The 26,081-nt window shown below is 35.0% G+C and overlaps 1 protein-coding gene and 1 pseudogene across 3 annotated transcripts in view; one reads left to right on the top strand and one right to left on the bottom strand.

Annotated features, from left to right (window-relative positions):
- PCDH17 (protocadherin 17) overlaps positions 1 to 24,065 on the top strand; it is a 91,427-nt gene extending 67,362 nt beyond the window's left edge. For both annotated transcript variants that reach the window (XM_081129761.1, XM_081129760.1), the window contains exon 4: positions 19,345 to 24,065. In XM_081129761.1, coding sequence (XP_080985887.1) covers positions 19,345 to 20,027 — 683 coding nt within the window. In that variant the 3' untranslated portion in view covers positions 20,028 to 24,065. The remainder of the gene's footprint in view (positions 1 to 19,344) is intronic.
- LOC308552837 (small ribosomal subunit protein eS6 pseudogene) lies at positions 54 to 794 on the bottom strand (annotated as a pseudogene). Its single transcript has one exon. The product of its transcript is annotated as a small ribosomal subunit protein eS6 pseudogene (transcript).
- Positions 24,066 to 26,081: the final 2,016 nt, after the last annotated feature.

Genomic DNA, 26,081 nt, shown 5'->3' with positions numbered 1-26,081 from the left:
GTTTTTTTTTTTTTAAATTTTTGTTCTGATTTATTTGTTAGTCTTAGAAAATCTCACTTTTGACTAGACTCAGAGGTAGAAGCTCGCAGAGACGTCAGCCTCCGTCTCTGGGCAGTCTGTTCCTGCATTTTTTCTTTGGTCTCCTTCATTCTCTTAGACAAAAGTTTAGAATATTCTGCGGCCTTTTCCTTATTTTTCTTAGTACGCTGTTTCTTCAGAGCAATACATTGACGTTTGTGTTGCAGGACACGTGGAGTAACAAGACTCTCAATCTTAGGCGCTTCGGTCCTAGGTTTCTTATCATCTTTGTTTAGGGGCTTTCTCACAACATATTGGTGTACATCATCTTCTTTAGAATGATTACAAAGTTTTGGGGTTCTGTTAGCTCTTTTTTGGCCCCAGAGTATGAGGCACTTTAGTATTAGTGAGACCAGGAATCTTTCTCCCCGTTTTTTTACAATAACCAAGTTGAGAACACTGAAACTGGCATCCACGTGCAACCCTAAACAGATTTGCACTTTCTGTCTCCTGTCCTCCTTGGTCTGCAACAAGAATGCCCCTTACTCAGCAATAGGCAGACATGGCCATGAGCCAAATACTTGCTCATGGGGAAACCTTGTTTGTGGTTCCCAACCCTGATTTGAACCCCATAACCCTTCCATTCTTCACCCAGAGTGTCAGCAGTAACTTCTGTGGCCATATGCTTCTCAAAAAAAGTTATGAAGTTTTCATTCATTGTCCACTTCATTGAGTTTCCCGCAGCCAGTGCCTGGGAAAGAGATGTTCAGCTTCATCCTGAGGCAGCCGACTGCCTCCAAGGCTCCACAAAAAAGAGATCAGTTGAGTTTTATGCTCAGTGGCAGCAACATCAATTTTACTGGCATGTGTACTTATCTCTTGTGCCAAATTTAGTTTATTTATGAATCATAATATAGAAGACAACATTTTAATTTAGTCACATTAATCTTGTTTTACTTTCCTAGAATCTACTTTTTAATTTGTCCCATTTTCACTCATGACAGTATTGCTTTGCTATCTGGATATTTTATGTCTTGAAGTTTCTTTTTTGGCAGTCTGTATTAGATTCCTAGGGCTGTTGTAACAAAATACTACTAAGTGGGTGGCTTACAATAACAGGCATTTATTCTGTCACAGTTCTGGAAACTAGAATCCAAAGTCAAGGTGTCAGCAGGGCCATGCTCTCTCACGGCTCTAAGAATGGATTCTTTGCTTCTTCCTAGCTTCTGGTGGTTGCTTGTAATCCTAGACACTCCTATTTCAACCTCTCTTTTGGCATGGTGTTCTTGTATGGCTGTCTCTGTGTCTCTTGTTTCCTCTCTTATAAGGACAGCAGTCGTTGGATTAGGACACACCCAACTATTAATTTAAGTGACTTCATCTTAAGTAATTATATCTGCAAAGACCTTATTTTCAAATAAGATCACATTCTGATTTTCTAGATGGACATAAGTTTTGAGGGAGTATTATTCAGCCCAGCCTACCCTCTGGACCCCCAAACTCATGTCCATCCCAGTTACAAAATTCATTCACCCCCCTCCCAACATCATCTAAATGTCTTAACTCTTTCCAGCATGAACTCTTAAGTCCCAAATCTCATCTAAATATTAACTCAAAAGTCCCAAATTTCACCACTTAAATCAGGTGTGGTGAGACTCTGGATGTGGGTCCCTCTGGGACAACATTCTGCTCCTACCATAGACCTAGCAAAGTAGAAAGCAAGTTACAGGGGTTACTAGTCTAAAGGAAGCTGGCAATGCAGCAGGGCAAATTTCATTAGGTTTCAAGGCCTGAGAGTAATTCTTTTTATTTTTTTTAAAGATTTTTGATTAGAGAGAGAGAGCCCACATCTCAGGTGCCTGACTGGGAATCAAACCCGCAACACCTCAGTGCTCAGCACAATGCTCAATCCACTGAGCTACACCGGCCAGGGCCTGAGAGTAATTCTTTATGTCTTAACATTCTCTATACCTTTACGCTCACTTGACCCTCTGGGGCAGTAACCTGTCTTTCCTAGTCCCTGTATCAGTATTCTTGGGGTCATTTTTCTTTCATTTTGTCCCATCACTGCCCATCTCAGTCCACGTTAGCAGTGTTTCTGCTAGTATAAAATTCTCATTAACTTTCTCTTCTGTGGACATTGAGGTAATCCACACCATTAGACAAGAGTGTCCTCCACAGATCCTTCATCAATAACCCCTTCTCTAATCCTGACTTATCTTGAGATGGGTGATTGGACCCCTAAATTGCAGGCTTACTCACTATAGCAAATTACTGTGCAGGCCCACCTTTGCCTTTGTTTCCAGAGCATGCTTACTGGATAGACAGAAATTTTTGCAAATCAAGTGCTGGTTCCTTTTTGCTTAAAAGTTCAGACCTCAATTAATCTCTTTCCTCTCACATTTTACTGTAACCAACAAAGAGAAACCCAGCCTCACATATCACTCTTTACTTGGAAATCTCTTCAGCTCAGTAGTCAAGTTCATTGCTGATAAGTTCTACTTTCCACCCAGCAATTTATTTGGCCAAGCTTCCTGCCACTTTATAACAAGGACTGCCTCACAGTTTCCATTAACATTCTTCACGAGAAGCACCTTCAACATTCATATTTCTATCTACATTCTGTTCATGATAATACAGCCATAAATTTATCCTATAAGATGATAGATACTTTTCTCTACAGCTATTATTCTTTCTGAGATATCAGCTGAATCACCTTTAATGTCCATATATTTTTAATAGTCTCTTTAAGGCAATCCAGGCTTTTAAAAATATGCATCTCAAAACTCTTCCAGCTTATTCCCGTTACCCAATTCCAAAAGTCACTGCCACTTGCCACAGCCTTAGGTATTTGTTGCCATAGCACCTGACTTCCCGCTACCAAAATCAGTATTGGTTTCCTAGGTCTACCAGAGGAAAAAACCATAAACTGGGTGGCTTAAAGGAACAGAAACATATTCTCTCCCAGTTCTGAAGGCTAGAAGTACAAGATCAAGGCTTCAGCAGGACCATGCTCTCTGATGGCTCCAGGTGGGGAGTCTCCCTTGTCTCTAGCCAGCAAGCCTAGACACCATGCTCTAATCTCTACTTTCATTATCATGTGACATTCTCCCTGTGCAACTCTTTGTCTCAGTTTACTCTTTTTATAAGGACACCAAATTTAGGATCAAGGCGTACTCGAATCCAGTATGACCTCATTCTAAGTAATTAATCTGCAAAGACCCTATTTTCAAATTAGATCATATTCTTTTGTTACAAGGGATGGCTACTGGGAGAGACAATATCCAGCCCAATGCATAACCTATGCCATTTTTTATTCTGCAATTTGGATGGAATATATTTTTCTGAATAAAGGAGTTCTATACCTTATGTGACTTTGGTTATATTATTTAAACAATATATGACATATTTTAAATATGTCTAAAATATTTTAGATGTTGATTACTGAGTTTTTAAAGAGAATGTAAAGTGCCTTTTATGTGGTAAAATGGTCAGTGGATAGAAAATGTTCAATTTCTGGTAGTACCGAAAATTTAAGAGTATTGTGTCAAATGCAAAAACAACAAACCAGTCTAATAAAAAAAAAAGAAGAAGAAGAAATGTAGGTTGTATACTATAAACTATTCCTCTTATGTCTTTGGCAAGAACTAGATTGTCTCTTCTGAATTTTAAATTGAGCATAGTAACAAGGTAATTTACATATTAGTTATTTCCCTTCCCCTAAACAAATATTCTGCATATTCTCTACACTCTTTATTATGTTAAATATCACAATAGGCAACATTTAAAGGAGTGCATGAGGCAGACTTATTTTCAGGTGTTTCCATCTGTTGTGGGAATATACTTTAAGAATAGGAGAGAAACATACACAAATTAAACAAGAAGCCAGGGGATAAAAGAAAAATAATGAAAGAAACATCTGTAGGCCAACAATGCGGAAAAAATGTTCGAGCTGCCTGTTATTAACTAACTCAACCTGTTTTACATTGAAATCCTGCATAATTACTTTCCAGGGGAGGGGCAAACAACAGATGCTGAATAAGGTGGAAAATAAGAAAGTGAGAACATTTAAAATATAGAGCTAATTTTGCTCACTGACTTTTTTTTGGCAGCACTTGCATACAACACTCACTTTCATATATTCACTGCACATATCAATAAATTAATGCAAACAAAATGTGCTCTTTTAAAGTCTAAGGAATTGATTAGTTATACACACCCATAATGCACTTAAGATAGATGTTCATAAAAAGCAAAACAAAAAAATGAAATATTTTCTTAATTTTATATTACATACATGTTTTATGTTGGCAAAAATAGAGTAGACATTGTTAAAGAAATATACATATTCTTATTACTAAAGTCCATATGCTTTTAAAAATTGAAGGTTTCTAGGTGATTGATTAAAGAACTAAATTATAAGTAGTCTGTTGTTTCAAGTTTCCTACAACATATATTTGTGTAACTAAATTAGGATTCAGTAAACTTTTTTATTAAAGCCTTGCTTTCTAGGGATATTAAAAAATAAACAGTTTACAACTTTAATTTTGGTAGCCTGCTTGTTTACATCTACCCACTATTGCAGTAAAGTTTTTACTTTTTATTTGGGATAAATGAACCCATCATCATCATGAGAGTATTTTTCTCATTGCCCTAGGCATTCATGTAGTTACTTTGTACTGTTTCTATCTCATCTAAATGGAAATACTCCTGGAATTTTCTTCCAATAAGATTAAGCCTTATGTTTCTGGGCAAATACCAATTATTTAGGACTTGGTCAATCTAAATAATTTTAATAGACATTGAAATCAATAAAGGATTCATGATTCAGTTGGCCCTTTATTTCCCACTTGGCTTTTCTAATTGTTAACTAAAAATATTTTATTTTTCAAGCATTCCCGACTTTGCTTTCCTTTGCTATCCTCACCCTACACACCATCACAAGTAGACTTCAGTCTGTTGATCCACTTCCTACAGGTGAGCAATTTCTTCATCTGTTAGCTTTCTTCTCTGTGATCTGAATTTTACTTGTTAGATGATGGCACTCATAAAACTATATACACAAAAATGGCTCTCTCTCTCTATAGCCATACAGAACTTGTAGACTTTACTTTTTAAAGAAAAATATCATAGTAAATAAATAATTTATTATACTATACTTGCTTTGGTACTATTAGTATTTCAGGGAAAGCTGTTCAGTGTTAGGAGTTGAAAAGAGAATCTAAATATTAATTTATATGGAGGTTTTTCATGTTTATTATTCTTAAATGAGTTTTAAGTGGCCCAATTCCCAATTATTTAATAAAAAATCTAGCACTCGGTAATTTTACTTTTGGAAACAGTGCAGGAAATGTTAAAGAAAAAAATGATGGAATGAAAAGTGGGCTGGTAGAAGAAAGGGCAGTGATTTTTAATTTTTTTTTTATGTTAGTGTGGGTGTAAAGCAACCTGCTTCACTGTTACAGCCTGGAGAACTGTGTTTTACCTGAGAAACTGGGTCCCCAAATTCCTCTTTTCTTTTGAACAGGCAATTGCACTCCACATTAGATAAGTGTTGTTTTGTGGAAATGTATTAAAGGCTTCTTTACACATTACTTTGTAAAATCTTTACACACCACCTTAATATAGATTCCTAAAGGCAGGGCAGAACGAGATTCATATGAATTGTAATAGCTAGTGAAGCTCAATATTAAAATCCCCGAACTCGATAAATTTTGCCAATATATTTTAATCTCTAAATATGCTCTGGATGTGACTCAGATACTCTGGGAAAACGCAATGAAATTTGAAATAACTGGATGGATTAAGTAAAAGGCAGGAAGGAGTATTATCTATCTCAGCTGAAATTTTAGCTTACCACATATTTTTCTATGGCTAGAGACTATATAGTCCAAGCCTTTGAGTCATTTGAATGCTTTAGAGGGCTTTGTTCGGTTCCTCAGTAGTTTAATCTCTATATAAGAGACAAGCCTGTGGAGAAAACTAGTGTATCAGGTTGTTGCTGTGCTTGAAATATATACATGTATGTTAGAGCAATCTGACAATCACTGTTACAATGATCTGTGTTGCTTTACTCCTGCCAGAATAAAGAGAAGTGCTTGCATTATTTTCTGTATGGAAATGAATGGAAATTGAGGAGAAAATACAAGCAAAAGCCTTATATAATGTTAGAGTTAGGACAGTTATACTTGTTAGTGATTTTTTGGGGGGGGTTACATGGAAAGTTTAAGATGTGTACATGCACACACACACATCCCTATAAAATATTCCTGTTACTTAACTTAAATAGTTGTGAGTTCACCTTCATTAAATTATAATCAGCTGTGAAAAGGAGTTATTTTATAATTCTGTAGAAATTAAACTCAAGGATAACATCCATGCCAATAAAGCATTTTAGTTTTTAGAGTATAGATTTTTGTACATTATTTTTTGTGCTCTTGAAAATCTCTCTCTAGATCTCACATCTGATTTCTTCTCATATACATGTGTATGCTCCTTGCATGTATGTCTGTGCATGTACACACCTGTGCTTTACCATGACCGTCTACCAACTTGAAACACAAAGCTATCTGAGAGCTATGACTGACCCTCAGAAAACCAGAAACTGTTGTTAGAGGTTTAGGCCTTTATTTTTTTAGCTACTCACTGGTTCTAGAAGAATTTTGTCCTTAGGCAAGGCTCCTTCCATTCATTTCCATCTATATAGGAATGTGTGGTTTTATCATGTGTACAAAGGGTACTTACATAAGGATATGCATGGTTTTTAGTTGTATTTCTTTGTTGATAGTTATCTGAGGTATTGGAAGCTATCATATCTTTCACAAAGTATCAAGATAGTGAAGCTTGTGAATACTTTTCATTAATATATATGCCATAATAAAACTCTTAGATTTAGAACTCACTTACCAGAGCTTTCTTAATGTAATCTTTTTCTATTTTTGTATATATATTTCTTTGATTATTATTATTCTAGAATTATTACATATGATATAATCATTTTATGTGTATGCTATAAAATAATCAGAATAACTATATTTTTTTGTTTAAGTCACTATTACCTCCCAAGCATATGAACCATATAGATTCAACCATTATGCTTATGGATAATAATTAGATCAATGAGTTAGATATGTTAGACTGTGCATTTTTTAAATAAATGCCTAATCTTACAACACATCATTTATATTTGTAATTTTACAAAATTATGTGCAGATCTGTATGTTTTTAGTAATAAAACAACCATACCCAATAGATAGGTAGTTTCTATTTTCTACATAGCTCTAAATGAATAATTTTTCCATTTTGTAATAATGCTTACCAAAATGACCATATTTACAATAGTAATTAGTTAGATAATTTTATTTTGTGATCATGTATATTTTTATTAATTCAATGAAAAAATATTAAATATACATATTTTTAATTTACCAAATCACATAGTTAAATTTTATTCTATATCTTGGTAGACCTTGGATTTTAATACTAGATAATTTTTTTTTTTTAGTTTTTAAATTTTTAAAAAAAATATATCTTTATTGATTTCAGAGAGAGGAAAGAGAGGGAGAGAGAGAGATAGAAACATCAATGATGAGAGGGCCATTGGTCAAGCTCACAACCCGGGCATGTGCCCTGACCGGGAATCGAACCCTGATCGCCTGGATCCCTAGGTCGACGCTCAACCGCTGAGCCACGCCCGGCCGGGTACTAGATAATTTTAGATCAAGGCACACACTCATCTGAACCTAAAAAATTAAAATAAGTCACTTATAATTTAAGGTTAGCGTGACACCTTCTCAACTTAAATTGCTTTCTCTTTTGGGCAGATACTTTATGATCAGCTACATGTCCAGTAGCAGGTTACACATTCTCCGATTGACTTAAGTCCTTCAGCATTCTAAGGGCATGCAAAGATTCAATCAGAAAAGTGCTGCCATTTTTCTAAAGATTACAGAGAGATTTGCTGTAAAAGAAAGTGTACAAATTTGACTTCTTAGAATTTGTTTACTGTTTTCTTATATGGTAGAATTGCCTAAAAAATTTATTTGAACCAGATTATGGAGTGCTTTGAACACCAAATTTAGTGGTGCAGGTTACAACCTTTTTCAGTAATGACCTTTGAAATTATTAAGCAGCTATTAAAAATAAGTTTAGCAGCACAAGGATTACTTCTTTCTGAGACTGAGCATGCAGATGCTTACATGGAAGTACTCACATAGACCATGCCCGAGATAAAAAAATGTCCAACTCAATGAATGCTCCCTGTGATGTCAATATGAATTTCCTCTAGATTAGGTTTAGATTAAAAGTCTGAATACGTTCTTCTATATTATATTTATTTCCCTATTATTATCACTCATGAGCAATGCACTGTGCTTTCATTGTTTCCTCATTGTCTGGGAGTGGTTGATTATCAATTAAATCACTGAAAGTACTCTCTAAGGTAAGAAAGTATTGAAAACACCACTGAAGACACCCTTTAATCTTCATGCTGCATTATGTATGGGTAGGCTTTCATATCCTTTAGAAACACATTTTTGTATTTACTCTGATTGAAGGATGGCCTAGTCCAATAGCTTTTTGACCCTTGGTTTGATTACATAGCAGGGTGATCCAGAGGGCCAGTCTCCTGTCTTTCTATATGTGTTTCCTGACCTCTTTTCCTAATTCTTCATTGCTTCGGTGTGTTTTAATGATTACAAATTATTAAAGCTGTTACTAGAAAAATGGTTTGTCACTGCCAGTAAAATCCATTACAAGAAACACTTCTGTATATTTACTCTAGTACATGGATATTGAGTGTATTGATTTTGCTCAAATTTTCATTCTTGAAATGACCCAGTCATACAGGATAAAAAACATCAGCTTTCAATAAACTTACAGTACACTAAAGGTAATAGCACAATGGCTTTAGAAAACTTTCAGAACAGGCTTCATTTGAAATGTCAGTTATCTTTCTTCTCCTGTTCTTTATATATTTTAAAACTATAACAATAATAATAATTATAATAGCAACAATAGTGGTAGTAATAGCAGCTTAGTGGTAGGAGTTGTTTTATTAATATTAGGACTAAATTGCTTAGGTATGAACTTTCTGTATTTTATTCTAAAGTTTTCTTTGATTCCCTATCAATTTTAATAGTTCTATCAGAAAAAAAAACCTTCATTTTACAAGAGGCATTTTTGGTCAAAGTACATATTATCCATTTGTGTATGTGTTTGCATACACATTGAGGACATTTAGCTTCGGTTTATTTTTCATTGTAGTAATTTTTGTAGGAATCATTTATGGAGAGGTATAGCTTCATATATATAATATTTCCCACTCCTTTAACTCTTAAAAGAAAATATATTTTGTATTACTTTTCTCTTTAAATATATTTTTATATAACTGATCTGAGAAACACCTATCTGTTATTTTGGAACCATGTCCATCTAATTTAAGGTAACTTAATTAAAACTTTAGATCTATTTCTAGAGTAGAGTCTATAAATTTAATGAATAACTTTTGGAGATTAGAATGTCATAAAAATATAAAAATGTTAAAATCTTTTTATTTTTTAAATCTATCTTCTGGGATTCCCAAATCTTATTGGCAATTGTTGATTACTAAATAATAAACAGGGGAGGATTAGTTGCATCTGAATTAACTGTTTTCTGAGAATGTCAAATATGATACTTGATTCTGTTTACTTGTCTCTAATAATTGAAAACAAATGGGTGCTAGAAACAAGATGAACAAGGGGATTTAACCTGGTAAATAGATAAAGATCCCAGTAGAAATCAGATAGCAAGCATGAGAGAAAAATCACTAAGACTATCTTGCTTGCTTCTTACACAGAGTTTGGCTTAATAGGCATGTTTTCATTGACCTTCCTTACAGGATTACCACTTTGCTAGGAGAATGGCTTGAATTTTAGATGTATTCATCCATGTCATCAAAAATGGTGTCCTTATCAGAGATAGGGTCAGCTTACACAGGCAGTAAAAGCATAAGGAAAATATCCTCTCTAAAGATGAAGAATAGTAGCATATTTAAATAGTCTTGGGTCTGAAATTCACAGTGTGAAGTTGCTAAATTTTAAATTTGTCCTTGTAAACCGAACAGCTTTTACTAATTATTGCATGCCAGAGCATAGGTTTCTCACTGCATATAAAATCAGGTGCTTTGGAAGCTGCATTAACCCTTGCAAGACTCTAAAATTACAAAATTTTTAAATTAATTCATATGTTGATGGTAGCTGCCAGATAAAATATCAGAGACAAAGACAGCAAACTAAAACAAGAGAGAAAATGACACATTTGACATGATAATGCAGTAGAATCAAAATAGGACAAAAGGAAAAATCTAGGAGAGAAGAAACAAACCTACAGATGCTGAGGTGTAGTTTTTCAAGATACTCACTGTTTTCCATAATTTAAAATTATAAAGAGGTGATTATTTAAATATAGGCATTAATTTTAATAATGCCTAATAGTGTCACCAGTTTTAAAATTTTTGAAAATATTTTGACTTCCACGTTTTAGGTGGACATATGTCAGGCAGGATTTATTTTATTTAAAATGATACCCTCAATAATAAATAAAAAAACTTTGGATTTTTATATAAACATGGCATTGAACAAACAGATCTGATGTTACTTTACTGTATATGTCAGTTGTAACTGACATTACAACCTCATATGAATGATTTTGAAATGGATCATTTGTATGGGGTAGTCACTTCTATTATAGATTATCAATAGTATTTGATACTTTTTAAATTTAATGTTTTTTATTACATTAATTACAGTACTTTGTTCAAATTCAGAAGAGTGAATATTGCATTCTGTGTACTCAAGGATCCTCAAGGGGCATAAAGACCTCAGTGAGAGGCAAACAGGATAAAAAGTAATAGGAGTTAAGGAACCATGTTAAAATATTTAATTCAATAGGGAAATGGTGACATTATCTTCATTCAAAACAGAAATGCTTGTTTCGGAGGAAATTTTCAGGACTTTAATGATTTATTCTTCTTGATATCCAGAATCAACTTTGAAAGGTTCCTGAGATTCAATATCTACCTTATTTGTGGCCATTCTCTGTGCCTTCTAAGAGTATTTATTATCTCTCTCTCTTAGATAACCTAAAAGTATCTTCTTTTTCTCAGATTTTCCCTCTATTGGCCCTCTGAAGGAATTCTTTGATCTTTCAGATATGTGATCATGTGCATTCTTATGCTTGGTTAATAATAACAAATTAGAGGAAGAGGGATAAATTAGATGTAAGGAAAAGACATGTTTTTCTAACGCAGAATTATAAAATGAAACATTTATACTATTAATATAAAATACTGGTTGAACAAACACGCATTAAAGCTTTCTGCAGTTTCAGAGAAGTCTGATGAGATGCATGCAGAATGGGGTCTCATTGGGGTCAGAGTGACTAAGCCAATGAACCATGCCAGGGCCTATTGTGCTCTGTTGGAGATATCCTTGTTTGTGGCCAAAACTCTAGATATCTCTATTTAGAAATAATGCTGATTTGAATACTACACGCCCTGTGGCTCATCCCAATTTTGCATGTTCATAAATGTTGTCCAGTACCTTCCCAATCAAGCACCTAAATGTTTCAAGAATTTTCTGAGTCAGGCAATACTTCTCAAATACCTGTATTTGTGCCCCATTGTCTGCTACATTAAATTTGGTCCTTTATTTAGAGTTTTTCCATTCTCTTGTAAATCCCAGCCAATTTCCCCTAAATTATTATTTTATTTTTTGGCATGGCAACATATGTCTTTTGACTTATAAAGCTGGTTTCTTATCACCCTGAGAAATGTGTGTGGTGATTGTTTCATTTTCTAATTTCTTCACCTGGATCACTCTCTTCCTGCTCTCCACTATCTGTTAAAACCCTGATCATCCTTTGAATTACAGATCAAATACCATCTCTTGGGCAAAGCCTTTCATAATATCACAGGTTACACTTTTCTCTGTGATAAAATGTAATTTATCGTGAGTTATTTCCCCCATGCTGGTTTCAAAGCCTTTTCCTAGTTTCCATTCAAAGTGTAAACTCCTTGGTGAAGAGATATGATCGTAGAGACTGGAGGATTTTAGAGGTGGATAGACATAGGTTCATTTGCCACAAATCTTGACTTGACAGAACACCTATTGTACCGTATTCTGTTCAAGATACCTTTCCTTGAAAACTGCCTAATGAATGACTTGGTCTAACTTCTTTAAACTAACTGCTGAACTACGCACACCTAATGCCCCCACTGAATTTGAGCTGTCTTACTCTCCTTGGGCATTTGAGCTGCATTATTTTCACTTGAGAGACTCTTTCAGAGCCCTTTTTTTCAAAACCAAACAAAGCAAAAACTTGCTCCATTATAATAGTATTGAGCTTCAGAGCCAGTTCTCCTCGGGGCACCTGTTAAGAAAGAGATGGCTCCATTTATCTGGGCCTTCCCTTCCAAGCATCTGCTGCTGCCCCAGGTGATGGCGGCAACTACAGCACGGGATTGGGGGAGGCAGGCAGCTAAATTTTGAATGTTGATCTCAGAGCAGTGTGCCATGGGACATAATTACGTTTGTGCCATAGATTCCCAACGCGCATGGTTTAGATACTTTTTTAAAAAAAATATATTTCTGGTGCTGTCACATCAAATTTCCTTTTATCATTTTGCTTTCATTCCTCAACATAACTTTTCATTTAATTTAGGTTTTCTTTATCTCAGAGCATTATCTATAGGTTGTCAATATATATGCCAAAAAGTTCACTCAGGTAGACATGTTATGTCCAAAGGGTCCAAGCACTGGAAACCGTCCCTGAAGGTGTAGAGCTGCGCTGCCTGGTGAGTGCAGAGTGCCAGGCCCCCCCCAGCTGCAGTTGGATTCGGTTGCTGTGATATAGGCCAGTGGCTTCCGGCGTCTGAATGCAGCCCTGACCATACATTCAGAGCTTTGCGCAGCGCAGGGGCAGCTAGAGGATTAGTACTTCAAAGCTGCGTTGTTTGACTATTGGTAGTAATATAAGTTCCTCTTCACAATGTGCTCTCCGCCCATCGAAAGCAGTTAGGATGGCATTTCACTATTGAGGTAAATCTGGAAGTCAGATTTACAGTGCATCCACCTGAAAATACATATGTTTCTCTCATAGCATTTTTATCATGTGTACTCTTTCTAAATTTTGACTTCTTATGGCCAATAATTAGGAAATAATTTAAGTTTCTGCAGTCTTATGCCTAGTGTTTCACCATTATGTCATTGCCAATGGGAACAGGCATCCTCATAAAATGAGCAAATGAGCATATTGTAGCAAAATGCATGATTCCCCTCACATTAAGAAATAAAAGAAGCAAAAGCACATCCCCCACCTGTGTATTTGTGTATCAAATTTACCTGATTAGTAAAACAACATAGATCCATTTGCACAGTAAGAAACACAGGAAATACAATGTAATAGATGAAACACCACTTAGCTAAAAAAAAAGTGACTGGTTCTCAGATGTGACTTTTTCCCTTACCCTTCCTCCTCTTTTCTTCCCTGCATAAAGGATACACCAAGCTTATTAAAAATTGTGCTAAAATTAAGGCTGGCAGTCATGTGAACACTAGCAGGAAAAAAAGCATGTGATAAAATTGTAATATTAGAATACTACTTTCTTTTTTTATTCTGACACAGAAAAAAAGTTTTGAGACAACTTTCCAACACTGTCTCTAGAAATAATATTGAAAGTGAAATTTGTACCCCTCTCAGTCAGATAGAGTGAAATCAGGTTTATTTTTAACTAATATGCTAGTAAATGGGACATAGAAATCATAAATGGAAATAATTTGCATGAATATAGATTGTTAAGGAGCCATTTTATGGAGTGATTCTCCCTATTATAACAAGGGCTTATAAGATGGTAAAGGGTAGTAAGTGAATAATAATCACTGTCACCAAAAAAAGAAAGAACTGTTTGTTGGAAAAGTGTCAGTTCACAGGATGTTGCAAATTGACTCAACTTATTGGAAAATTTATTAGGGCTTTGTTAGACTGTATTCTGATGAGATTTCTATTTTAGTATTGATATTTTTTTTATCTGATATGTTAGACTATATTTGGATAAATCACAATTGGTTGTGCTTATAGAGAATGTGTGTGTGTTTGCTGAAGAAGAAAAAGGCAGTAAAAGCAAACTGTTGTTACACCCGTAGAGCCTTTTCATAGAAAAGTGGTATAGGTGAGCTGCCAGTCTGAGTTTTTGGCTCCTCTCTTTGGGGGTAGATAATCTGCAGTTGGTGCCTAGTTTACATTCTGTAGCATTAATCTCCAGAACACTTGTGCCAGCCATAAGTGGAGATGTTTTCTGCTCTGTGCTTTTCTAGACAGCTAATTAGGTGTTGTGAAAGCTTACGTTAGTGAAAAAAAGGTAAATTTGAAATAAAAAAGAAAAATGAGAACAAATAAAAAATGGACTTCCATTTATAGAGTTGCCTACTTGGAAACAACTCTAATTTTAAGATGCTGCTAGAAACATTAACAACCACCACACTAATAGAGGAGCACTATTCCTATTTAAAGCAGAAATAAAACCATTTTGTTAACAGTCATTAAGCAGAGAAAACTCTCAAATGTCCTTTCCCCACAGCCACAGCCCTTTAGAACTTGCTCATTGATGCCCTGACTTACAGATTTTGGTTTTCACATTTCTGACACTCAATTATTTCCTCATTATAAAAATTAAATCCGATGCATGCTTGAAATTCTAGTGCTAGAAACTATATGCATGTTTTCAGGTGTACAAATATGTGGGTTCCAGAGACAGCAAGCAAGTATGAAACTAAGGGGAGGACATCCTTTTATGTTTTCTAATATTTCCCTAAGTGGTAACAAATTAGTTCTCAAGTATCTCTCTTTGGGTGGTGTGGTTTAGTGTTTCCAAGACCCGGAAAATAAATTTAACTCCTGATTTGTGATAAATTCTCACCTGAGAATGAGGCAGATTAGAATAAAGACATAGATTTACTCTGAAGTAAGACATTTTATGTACTGGTTTCTCAACATGTTTCCTTTGCAGTCAGCATCACAGATTCATAACATTCAAGGATTCTCCCCTGACTTTTCCCAAATAACCATCTTCAGCAGAGGGTTCCATAATCTTTGTGAATCTTTGTTGGTTTAAATAATGTTTTGACTTTAAATTTTAATCTTATAGATAGTAATTGTTGGCACCTATTACCCATCGTTGAAATGGCTATGCATTCCTAATTGGTATAGTGATATTACAATGTTAAAATCACACTGTAAACATTAACTATGGTGTCCTTTATGGAAGATTGCTAAAATCCAATAATTTAAGAGCAAGTAATTTGATGTTTTGCCTAAATATTTTTCCTTACCTACATGTAACATCCACAATGACAGTTCTTTTGAAGATATATTTGGTACAAAATGATTGCTTGCCTACTATCTCTAAGACTGTTGTTAAACTGTTTAGTCTATGTTAAAAAGAGCTTTTAGATGTCAGCCAATGAAAATATGTATATTTCAGGCATCATTCTGATTCAAATATTTCTCAATTTGCATTGCATTCTAAAATCAGAGGTAGTCAAGTTGTTGGTCCAATCATAGATTTTAAATAAAATGAGTTATATGTGTGTGTGTGTGTGTGTGTGTGTGTGTATCTATATATCCATTATATAAGGTTTTATATATAAATAATTTAATATGTATTTCATACATTTTTATATTATCCTTATATTATGAATATTGAACATTCTTGTGTGTTTTATTGATTCACCTGTACTTTGCTTATGGCAATTACCGATAGTTAATTTTTAGGAATGCATGGGCTACGTATTTGAGTTTTTAAAATTTGTCTGGACTATATCTTGGAGAAAGCTCAATTTTGTCATGCACAGACATGCAGATTAAGATCTGTGGTGTGTGTGTATGGTTTATGGTACAGCTGAACTGCGAATACTGTAGTCATTTGATTGACTTTATGTCATTTGAAAATACAAATTAAGATGCAAAATTGAGCTAATTAAGATGACAGTATTTAGATCCGTCCCTATGGGAGCTTGTGGAATAGTTGGATAGTGCTATATGGGTATAGAAAATTATTCTTAATACTAAACAAGTATTTAAAATTTTCTGACTGTCCCATCATCCTCAGGCAATCATACATTTTAAAAATTAGACATTGCAAACTCTTCCTATGGGCAGAACTGTCCAGATTTCTAGCTGTTGGACTTCAGAATTGTTTTCTCTTTGCAATATGAACATGCCTATTTCTCAATTTTTCTCATTTGCATGCCATTTGGATTATGCCATTTTTTTGGCAGAGGGTGCATTCTGTTGAAGGGTAATCATGTTGTATTGAGGAAAGGATATAAATAAAGGTAAATGATTCCTTACAATCCCAGATTAGTCCAGAAGACAGAAGCAAATCTTAGATCAATTATTACTTTGATTTCTTCTGTCCAGGGTCTCTAAATTTGTTTTCTGATAAAAATATTTGTTTTCTGATACACTAATTTATGCAAATAGTGGCAGTCCTTATAATTTGCTTTAAAAAAAATTCTACAGCTTATAATTCATTATATCTATTCTAAGGGTCAGTTTTCTCTAAGGTGCAGAAGTTTATCTGCTTTAATAGTTCTAGGGCTTCAGAAAGCACTCCATACTATTATTCTTTATTATACACACTTTGTTTATTGAGGGGATTTTGAAAACATATAATAAGAGGTACACATGGCAGAAATCCTCCTAATACAACTCCCTTTCTTTAAACCCCTGCCCCTTCCTCCCTTCCTACTTTCCTCCTTCTCTGCTTATCTCCCTTCCTTTAGTTCTTCCCTTTTTTTATTCCCTTTTTTTTTTTTTGGTCTAGCTAGTCATTTATTATATACTACTTATGTCTCTTTTATGTACCTACTTACTTATCTATTTGTTTTTATTACTTCAAAAATAATTTTACTCATAAATTTGTATTTGACCCTTGGCAGTTATTGTTTAGTTTATGCTCATAGTTTCTGCTACTTGTACAAAAGTGTCCATTCTATTTTCTTCACTGTCTGTGAACTGCTGCCATCAAAATTGCAGTCTAATCACAAGGTGAACAGCTTATAATGTATCACAATCAATGCTCAAAATTTGCTCCCCAGGATGTGACATAAAGGAGTCAAGTAAAAAGCTGCAGATTTTCAGCAATAAAGTGCAAACAATCATTTTATGATGATGGTTTCAAATTCAAGGTCGATTTGCACTTTCATATATCTGCGTTATTCTATCACTTTCACTGTCTTTTTAAATTCATATTGAATTTATTCAGTGGTAGGCTATCTAAATGGCTGAAATTGAAGGCCAGTCAAGATTGGAATATAAAACCATGTCAGTATGTTTCAAAGAGAGTGTATGGGTTGTAAATGGATTTTTTAAAGATTTTGACTCTAGAAGCTTCAAAAGTATCACCAAGATAGTAAAGTTTTCTACTGTATCTTTGAAGGACACAATTGGTTGAATGAAATGATACCTATTTTTTTTCTAACACTTCCTGACACAGATGTAGAGGTAATTGTTATAATTCCCATTCAGAATAGGTAAAGAAAATAGATACCAGATATTAAACTTTTCAGGATAATAGTTTTAAAAAATTTCTACTCTAAATCTGTATAGGAAGGTGTTTTAGAAAATTTTATGTGCCACTATTCTTCTGCTTCTGTTTGTGTCCACTTGTCTAACAACTTCAAGTTCAGATAATATTTGAGTCTCTGGCTGAAAGTTCAGTTGGAACCTGCATTTCAGCAGTCTAACCTGCATTACATAATATACTTAACATATTTCATTTACTTACAGGTAAATATATTTTTTAAAACATGACAAAACTAAAGTATAGGCAAACTACATAAATACATTAAAATATTTCACAAGTGTTAATGCTAAATGCTATGAAATACCAGAGCATTTTTTTTCTGTCAATACACCATTTTGATAACTTTCTAAAAAAATGTTCATCTCATAGGAAATGATTTTATACTGAAACCTTCTGAAGTAAATCAAGTTTTGGCTTATTTATTTATTTTTTTTGGAGAAGGAATTATTTATGTGTTTTAAATATGAACTCAGATTTTATTTATGACTCTGAAAAGTAACTGTATAAATTTACCAATACTATTAAATTTGTTGCTTCCTATTTTAAATATCCTTCATGTGCTCATTTTTCTCCTCGCACATGGCACTGTAAATGTGTCAGGATCCTCTTGCATCAATTAAATGTCGATCCCAAGGGTTCCTGAATGTGTAGGGAATTGTATTCCCATCACAGAGAGGTAAATTGTAAATATCCTTTCCTTAAAAAAAAAAGAAGTTTATGATTAGAAAGGATCATTAAACATTAAGGGAACAGCAATTTATAAATGAAAAAGACAACTAAGAAGACGTAGCTCAGAGTTATAGTTTAAAATATTGGGGTCACGAAAGTGTGCAGCTGTTGTAATGAAGGGACTTTCTTTTATACTTTCTTGTTCAGCATCTTTGAAATAGGGATCATTAAAGAATGCTTTATTTAGATTCTCTATATGCCTAGTGGCAAAAGAGAAAAGGAAAAATCCTCACAGAAAGCATTATCATTTAAAATAGGAAAGCCTGATTTGTCATTCACTCTGAACTGTATCTGTTGACTAAATCCATTTTCACCTACTTACACCAAAAACAAATAGCTAAAGTGAAGAAAACAGATTACGTGATCCATACCTATACCTAATAAAATAGAAATGTGCACTTTCGGACAGGCTTATTCATAACACATTCTGATAGAAAATTCCATTTGCTACTCTGTAGGAAAAATCGGCTTTTAAAGGAAACCTTTTATTTTATGACTGTCACCAAAATAACAATTACAAGCAAAGTAAAGATAAAACTTTTTTTTTTAAAGGAGCTTAGGACTTGTTATAGAAGTTTGCAATCCAGTGTTTGCCCTGTTATTTGATTTGAAAAATTAATCCTGGTAATCCTTTTTGAAGTTCACTGTTTCCAGGATGGGTTATACAGAACTGATATCCCCAGGAAATTAGCTTACAGTGATGCTCTGTTCTGCTGAGAATTATTCTCCAGTGGCCACTCCATCTTCTTCCAGGGCTATGGGAATTTGTTAATATCTAGAGAATAGACTTAAATAAAACCATTGTCTCAACCAGCAGGTTTACGCAACCATCCTGAAATGTTTTAATTATTGTTTTCTTTTCCTTTTTGATGAAGAAACCTGAGGTCAAGCAAGCCCACTGAGAGCTGAGCGCGGCCTTGGAGACGGAGAGGCAGCCCCAGTGACTGACTTTGCCGTTTTCTGTCTTGCAGAGCCAGAGGAGTGTGTTAACTGCACAGACGAATGCCGAGTGCTTGGTCATTCTGACAGGTGCTGGATGCCGCAGTTCCCTGCAGCCAATCAGGCTGAAAATGCCGATTACCGCACAAATCTCTTTGTACCCACAGTGGAAGCTAACGTTGAGACTGAGACTTACGAAACTGTGAATCCCACCGGGAAAAAGACTTTTTGTACATTTGGAAAAGACAAGCGAGAGCACACTATTCTCATTGCCAATGTTAAACCTTATTTAAAAGCCAAACGTGCCCTGAGCCCTCTCCTCCAAGAGGTCCCCTCAGCATCAAGCAGCCCCACCAAGGCATGCATGGAGCCTTGCACCTCAACCAAAGGCTCTCAGGATGGCTGTGAAGCAAAACCAGGAGGCCTGGCCGAAGCAAGCAGCCAGTACTTGCCCACTGACAGTCAGTACCTGTCGCCCAGTAAGCAGCCAAGAGACCCTCCCTTCATGGCTTCCGACCAGGTGGCCAGGGTCTTCGCAGATGTGCACTCCAGGGCCAGCCGGGATTCCAGCGAGATGGGCGCCGTTCTCGAGCAGCTTGACCACCCCAGCAGGGAGCTGGGCCGGGAGTCGGTGGATGCGGAGGAAGTCGTGAGAGAAATTGATAAGCTTCTGCAGGACTGCCGGGGAAATGACCCTGTGGCTGTGAGAAAGTGAGGGGGAGAGGAAAAAAAAAAAAAAAGCATTGGCATTTTCTTGTCTCTTCTGTTGATTTAAAAATGATCCCTCCTGGTGACAACCTGGTGTGTAGGGATGAAGAGAGACCAATGCCGCTTTAAGGCTTTTCATGAACATCTGAAGTGCCCACAAGTATGTTCTTTTCACTGCTATTTCTTTTTCAGAGATAACAATGGTTTTGTTCTGACCAAACTTATATTAGGACAGAATTAATGATGCTCAAAGAGGAAAGAAAAACAGAGAAGAAGAAGGAGGAGAAGAGTTACCTTTTGACAATCTGTTAGGAAGGTATGCGGTGTGAGGATTGAAGTGTTTCTGAGTTAACTCCAGGACTGTCCTCCGTGATTTACGCTGACTTCACTGTTTACCTATAAACCCCATACAAAGCAGGGTCCTACTTTGTGATCTGTGGTGGATTTCTAGCAGTCATCACAGGCTTCTACTGAAAGTCCTGAAAAGACCTTGCAGTAGTCCAAGCTACACCAAACATTAACACATATTTGTGGTAAGCATTTCTGTATAAAGTTACCTGCCACACATATAAACACAAAAAACATTCCATATCACTAGTTGAAAAAAAGTTAAAAAAAAACACAAAACAAAAAACTTGATCATTTGTAAGACACTTCATGTCGTATAAAAGTTAAGTGTAAAAAGATATAGTCCATTTTGTCCTGCACACACACAGACTAATTCACTTCATCAAAGGAGAAGGAAATTTAAAGTTTTAAAATGCCTCTTTAGCATTTTAGTGTCCAACAAACATATAAATAATGATGGATATGTTTTTAATTTGACCTGGAAAGGTTCTGAAAAATAGTTACCATTGAGTAATAATATTCAGAGGAAATTAACAGGATTGATGTGTTTTACTCATTTGTGGACACTAAAATAGCTCAGGAAAGTGCAAATGTCTTAGACATACACAAATCACCTGACCATTTATATGTGCAAATGTAAGAAGATTCAATGTGTTTACATCAAATGACATATTTTTTATTGATTTATTGCAGATTCAGTGCATATGAGCCAAATTGTTGAGTGTATAAGAGCTATATTGTGTATTTTATTAAATTAATATATAGTTGTGTTGCAAAAATATTTGGGCTTATATTGTAAATGGCAAGTGTTGCCTCGGTAGCTGTCGAACTCTATGAGTTTTGTTTTTTCCTGCTTCCTTTTCCCCGTGGAGTGTGGGAAGCAGTGCCTCAGAGCAGAGTCTCTTGTTTAATGTATAGTCTACCAAGTACTACAGTACATAATCTGTTCAAAATGTGTTTGAGTGAGCCGATGGAGCTATCTGAAAGGTCAAGAAATACATCTGTCAGTCATGGTTATGTGCAAGTCCTTGTAGAAGCTTTTATTAAAGTCACGCTAAATCACAAGAATTGCATTTGTACCAATACCTGAAATTTCTTCGTGTTTTCTCAATAACATACAGTTTCTGCCTCTGTAGATATCATACTGTTGATTGGTTCTTAAAAGTATCTTATGTGGTTCAAGATGTGTGTTCCCATTTATTTCAAAACCATGAAAAATGCTTTAATGCATGTGTGATACCAGCCCTGGTTACTTGCATTGTGTAGTGTTTTTCAAGACGTCTGGGTCTTAACAGAATGTTTTCCATTTTTCTCAATGCTCTTTTGCCTCTTTTTATTGGTGTCCTTTGAGAACAATACACCTTCTATTCCTTCATTTGGTTGCATCTTTCTCTTGTGTTATTTAGCAAGTTTCTAACTTACTTCCACGTGAGGCTAGGAAACCTCAAATTTCAGGAATTGGGAATAATAAAATTAGCACTTGCAGAAGTAGCAACAGATGGGAAAATGCCTTGATTGACATTTTCCTTCAGTGTTAAAAATTTTTGGCATTTTACAGCTTCATGACAAACAGCTTCCAGCCCATACCTTAGAAAATGTGGTGCTGAGTTAAATAAAGGCTGTCTGTGCACTGGAGCAGAAAAATGCATTATTTGCAAACTGGTGGAGAATTCTGTGCCTTCTTTTCTGGCCACCAAGCCAGTGTAGAAACAGCGTAAATGTCATAAAATCCTTATATTAACGAAAACAAGAGTAAAAACAAACATTGAACTGAATTAAGTTTTGTAATTTTAAACCTCGACAAATTCAGCTGAAAATATTTCCTTCAAATGCTGTCAAGATTATAGACTGTACCTCGTTTGCAAAACTGCTTTGAAAGGAAGAGTGAACAACTCCCATCAGCCTTATTCTCTCGAGAACTGTATTTGGTTCCCAGTAACAGCCTTTCCAAAGCTCTACTCTTGGTTTTTATCATTTGTAAATGTTTAAATTAGAAAAGTAGGGATCTTGTACATGTGAAACCTAATTGACTCTCTATATTTTGGACAATTTATGTATCGGAAATGTGTTGTCTCTGTTATGATGTTATTTTTTGCCAGGAGACTACAGGTTGATTTAGTTTGATAGCAGACATTTGATGGCTTTCCATTTAGTCTTACCAAGTGTTGCCTCTCTCTTACTAGACAGATAGCCACTTAGTAAAATCTAAGGCAGTATGTAAATGAAATCAACAAAGAGAGTAGGGTTTATTTTTAAAACATTCTTAACTTTGAGTAACCAGTTGTTCAATTTAGTGTATGTGTCTGAAGACATTAAAATGCTATAAGATTTTAAGAATTGGTTGTGCCAATGTGTGAGGGATTTACCTTTAGGCTCTCTGTCACCAGTGATTTACTAGTGTTAGCTGTTTAACACGTTATCTGTATTTAGTAGTAATTATTTATTTACAAGTTGGTGGTAATTCAGCAGTGAGGACTCTAAGCTTTTATAGTTGAGTTGAGGGAATCTCGCTTTTATTCATTTGGCTGGCAACTGCCTTTATCACAGACCTCTGGTGCTTGACTTCCAAGGAAGTCATGAGATGCCAAAATCACCCTTTTTAGGAGCAACTTGCTCTAAGGGGTGATATGTGATCAAACAGTGATGTTTCAAGGGGTTTCAGCATAATTCAGAATGTGGAAAATTGTCTTAATTCACATCCTCCAATTATTAACCCCTCAAAAAGAAAAAAAAATCCCACACCCTCAAAATGAATAATTTCATGATACTTTTTCGTTTAGGTTCTTAAATAACTGAAGTCAAGCACAGAATAAGAATTTATAGAAATTTTCATATGAAAGTCAAAGTTTTAAAAATTGTTTACTGTTGAACTAAAAAAAATCAGTTAACAAAACAATCTTTTCATTACATGCTAATGATGGAAGATCTTTTCATCAACGTTAAAAGTAGTAAGAATCAGAGTTAGTTATACCTATACCAAAGTGAACATTAGAGGGACATTTCACACAATTTCAAACAATGCTTTCACATTATTTCTTAACCTGACATACTTACCCGTATTGCAGGCAATATACAAAGATTGTCTCACTGCTCTCTGAATTAATAGAATTCCTGGTTGGGCAATTGACTTGTTTTGTTTTCCAAAATTAGCTGAGATCTTGTAGAACATGACTTCCCTTTAAAAGATCTAGGCACTGCTCAATTTAAAAAATGACACTGTAAAAATAAAGTCATGTAGTAACAGGGCAGTGTGCTTTGTTACAACCAGTTTAAAAGCTGTTTGTTGCCTAATGGAGCAGAAGTTGCTGAGGTCAACAGGTAAACTGAGGTCTGGCATAATATATGCCCACTCATTATTGTCTAATTATATTATTTTGACAACAGACAGCATTTATCAGAGCATTAATTCAAATGAGAGCTTTGGCTATCAAGATGTGTTGTTTCGAAACATAATTGAATGAGACCTGATTAAAGCCTGACTTTCCTGGCCCCATTGTTTTGCAGGTTGGCTATTCCCATATATCAACTCCATCACACCATAAGGTTCTTAGCTGCACCAAGTGATTGGTGAACAAAGACAACAACGACAAAAGCAGCATACATTGTATGGATTTATCTCAATGCTATTGTTCAATGGCTGTGTTTAATGTGACCTATCTGGAAAATGAGGACTCCGAATAAAAAGCTATTACTAATAGTGGCATTGCCTTACCTTGAGTTCATTAACACACAAGTGATGTGTTACACGCTGCATACCCCAGGGATCCTGGTCATAATTAATTTGAAAAGCAACTGTAGCATCAAAACTGTTTTTGCTAGTTATTTGTTTGCCAGTAAAATGAGATTTTTAAAAACTTTATGTAACAACAATGTCACTAGGTTTTCTCAGAAATGGGTTAACAATCATCCAGATAGCCTAGATTTGTTGGCTAGTCAAATAATTATCAGGCAGTCATAGCCTAAGGATACTTGTGATTTTTAATTTTCATAATTGATTTAAGGATAATTTAGTACAAGATCCTAAAGGACTTCAGAAAAATCATTTTTATAAGCCCTCTCATAATCTTACTTGATTTTTGAAAGCACATATTTATAAATGGCATTTTAAAGTAAATATGTTTATCATGGCAACTTAAAACAACAAGCTCCTCTTTCTACTCATTCAACAAGCATCTACTGAGTTTCTGTTCTGTGTTTGCCCTGAGCTGTTATGCCCCAGGGTAAAGCAGTAAACAAGGAATGATGACTGAGTCACAGTCTGGTGAGAGAAACAAATAGGTGAGTTCTAATACAAATTACTGTTTGTAAATTGGATTTAGTTGCTTACGTTTTCCTCAGTCACCCCACAGGTCACACTCTCAGTCAGGGGCGTCTCCTAAATTATAAATCAACATAATAGTCGGTCCATTTAGAGTTTTTTCTTTTAATTTTACTTTTCTGAAAGCATAACATATCAAGAAAAGTGCATTGCATTTTTGTGTTTGAGATCTTTATGTTTTAGAGTCATTGGGATAGACTAAGTGGCTTATCTCCTCAGTCTTCTGCTCATTTATTTGTTGACTTCTGTTTTGTTTTTTTTTCATTGGGCACCACTTAGATGTCAGATGCTTCACCAAGACCCTAAGGGACAAAGAACTAAGCCAATTACATTTACCCGCAGAGTACTTATAGTTTGTGCCTAGGTCATACACACTAAAGTAGGAATTGGCTTATGTTGCCATGACATTATTACTTTTTCATAATCAAAATAATTTCATTCTTAAGAAGAGTAAAACCCACATGCCTACCCTGTCATTCGCTGCTTTCAAGAGTGAGAGGAGAGCAAGCTGTTCATGGACTCAACTGAACCATCTGACCAGGGTTGAGGGAGCACTGGGTTGAGTTGTTCAAATGAAGAACCCTACCCGGCCATGCTGCAGTCAGGAGGAAGTGATGAATGGGTGTATCTTACAGGCTCACTTCATGTCAATGAACTACCAAAATCCCTTCAATTATGTTTGTTTTTTTTTTAATGTAGATATGCTCACACGTTACAATTATTTGACAATCACAGACAACAATTCTTTGTAAAATATGAACAGAACCCATTGTTAAAGTTCATCAATACGGCACGTGGAAATAAATCAGCAAGTTAATGGACCATCCTCAGACCTCTTTAGTATGTGCTTTTGGAGGTGGCTGCACATGGTTCACCAAGGAAATATATCACTTTGTGCTCATTTCAGACACTATAATACTGGACAAGCTGCTGTACGTTAGAGATTAAATTCTCAGTATTCTTTAAAGAAGGTGCAGTTCTTTTACTCTTCCCCCTTTTTAGTACTTTAGAGTCATAAAAAAATTACACAGTTTTTTCAAACTATTTTAAATGGTAATGAGTATCTTGCATGCAAAAATGGATTAAGGAGGGAAGATTTCAGTGAACTTTTGCAAACTGTGTATCACACAGGTTGACACCGCCCAAAGTAGCTATTCTATTTTTGTCTTAGAAATGAAACAGCTCACTTTGAGAGGAATGACTTATTATTTGTTCCAAACCTTTTTTATACACATTAAATTACCTGTAGCATTTTAATAAACTAAATTTTGATTACGATTTATATTTAAAAATCTAGTTTCTTGAAGTTATGTTTCTCGTCAAATTATTTCATAATATTTTCCAAGATTGTTAAAAAACAAACAGAACTAAATTTGGAAACCTCTTTTTGTTCAC

This window comes from Miniopterus schreibersii (assembly GCF_964146895.1).
Source record: "Miniopterus schreibersii genome assembly, chromosome: 2".
Lineage (NCBI taxonomy): Eukaryota > Metazoa > Chordata > Mammalia > Chiroptera > Miniopteridae > Miniopterus > Miniopterus schreibersii.
The sequence above is the reverse complement of the archived record's forward strand: the minus strand, read 5'-3'. Positions and strand labels throughout refer to the sequence as shown.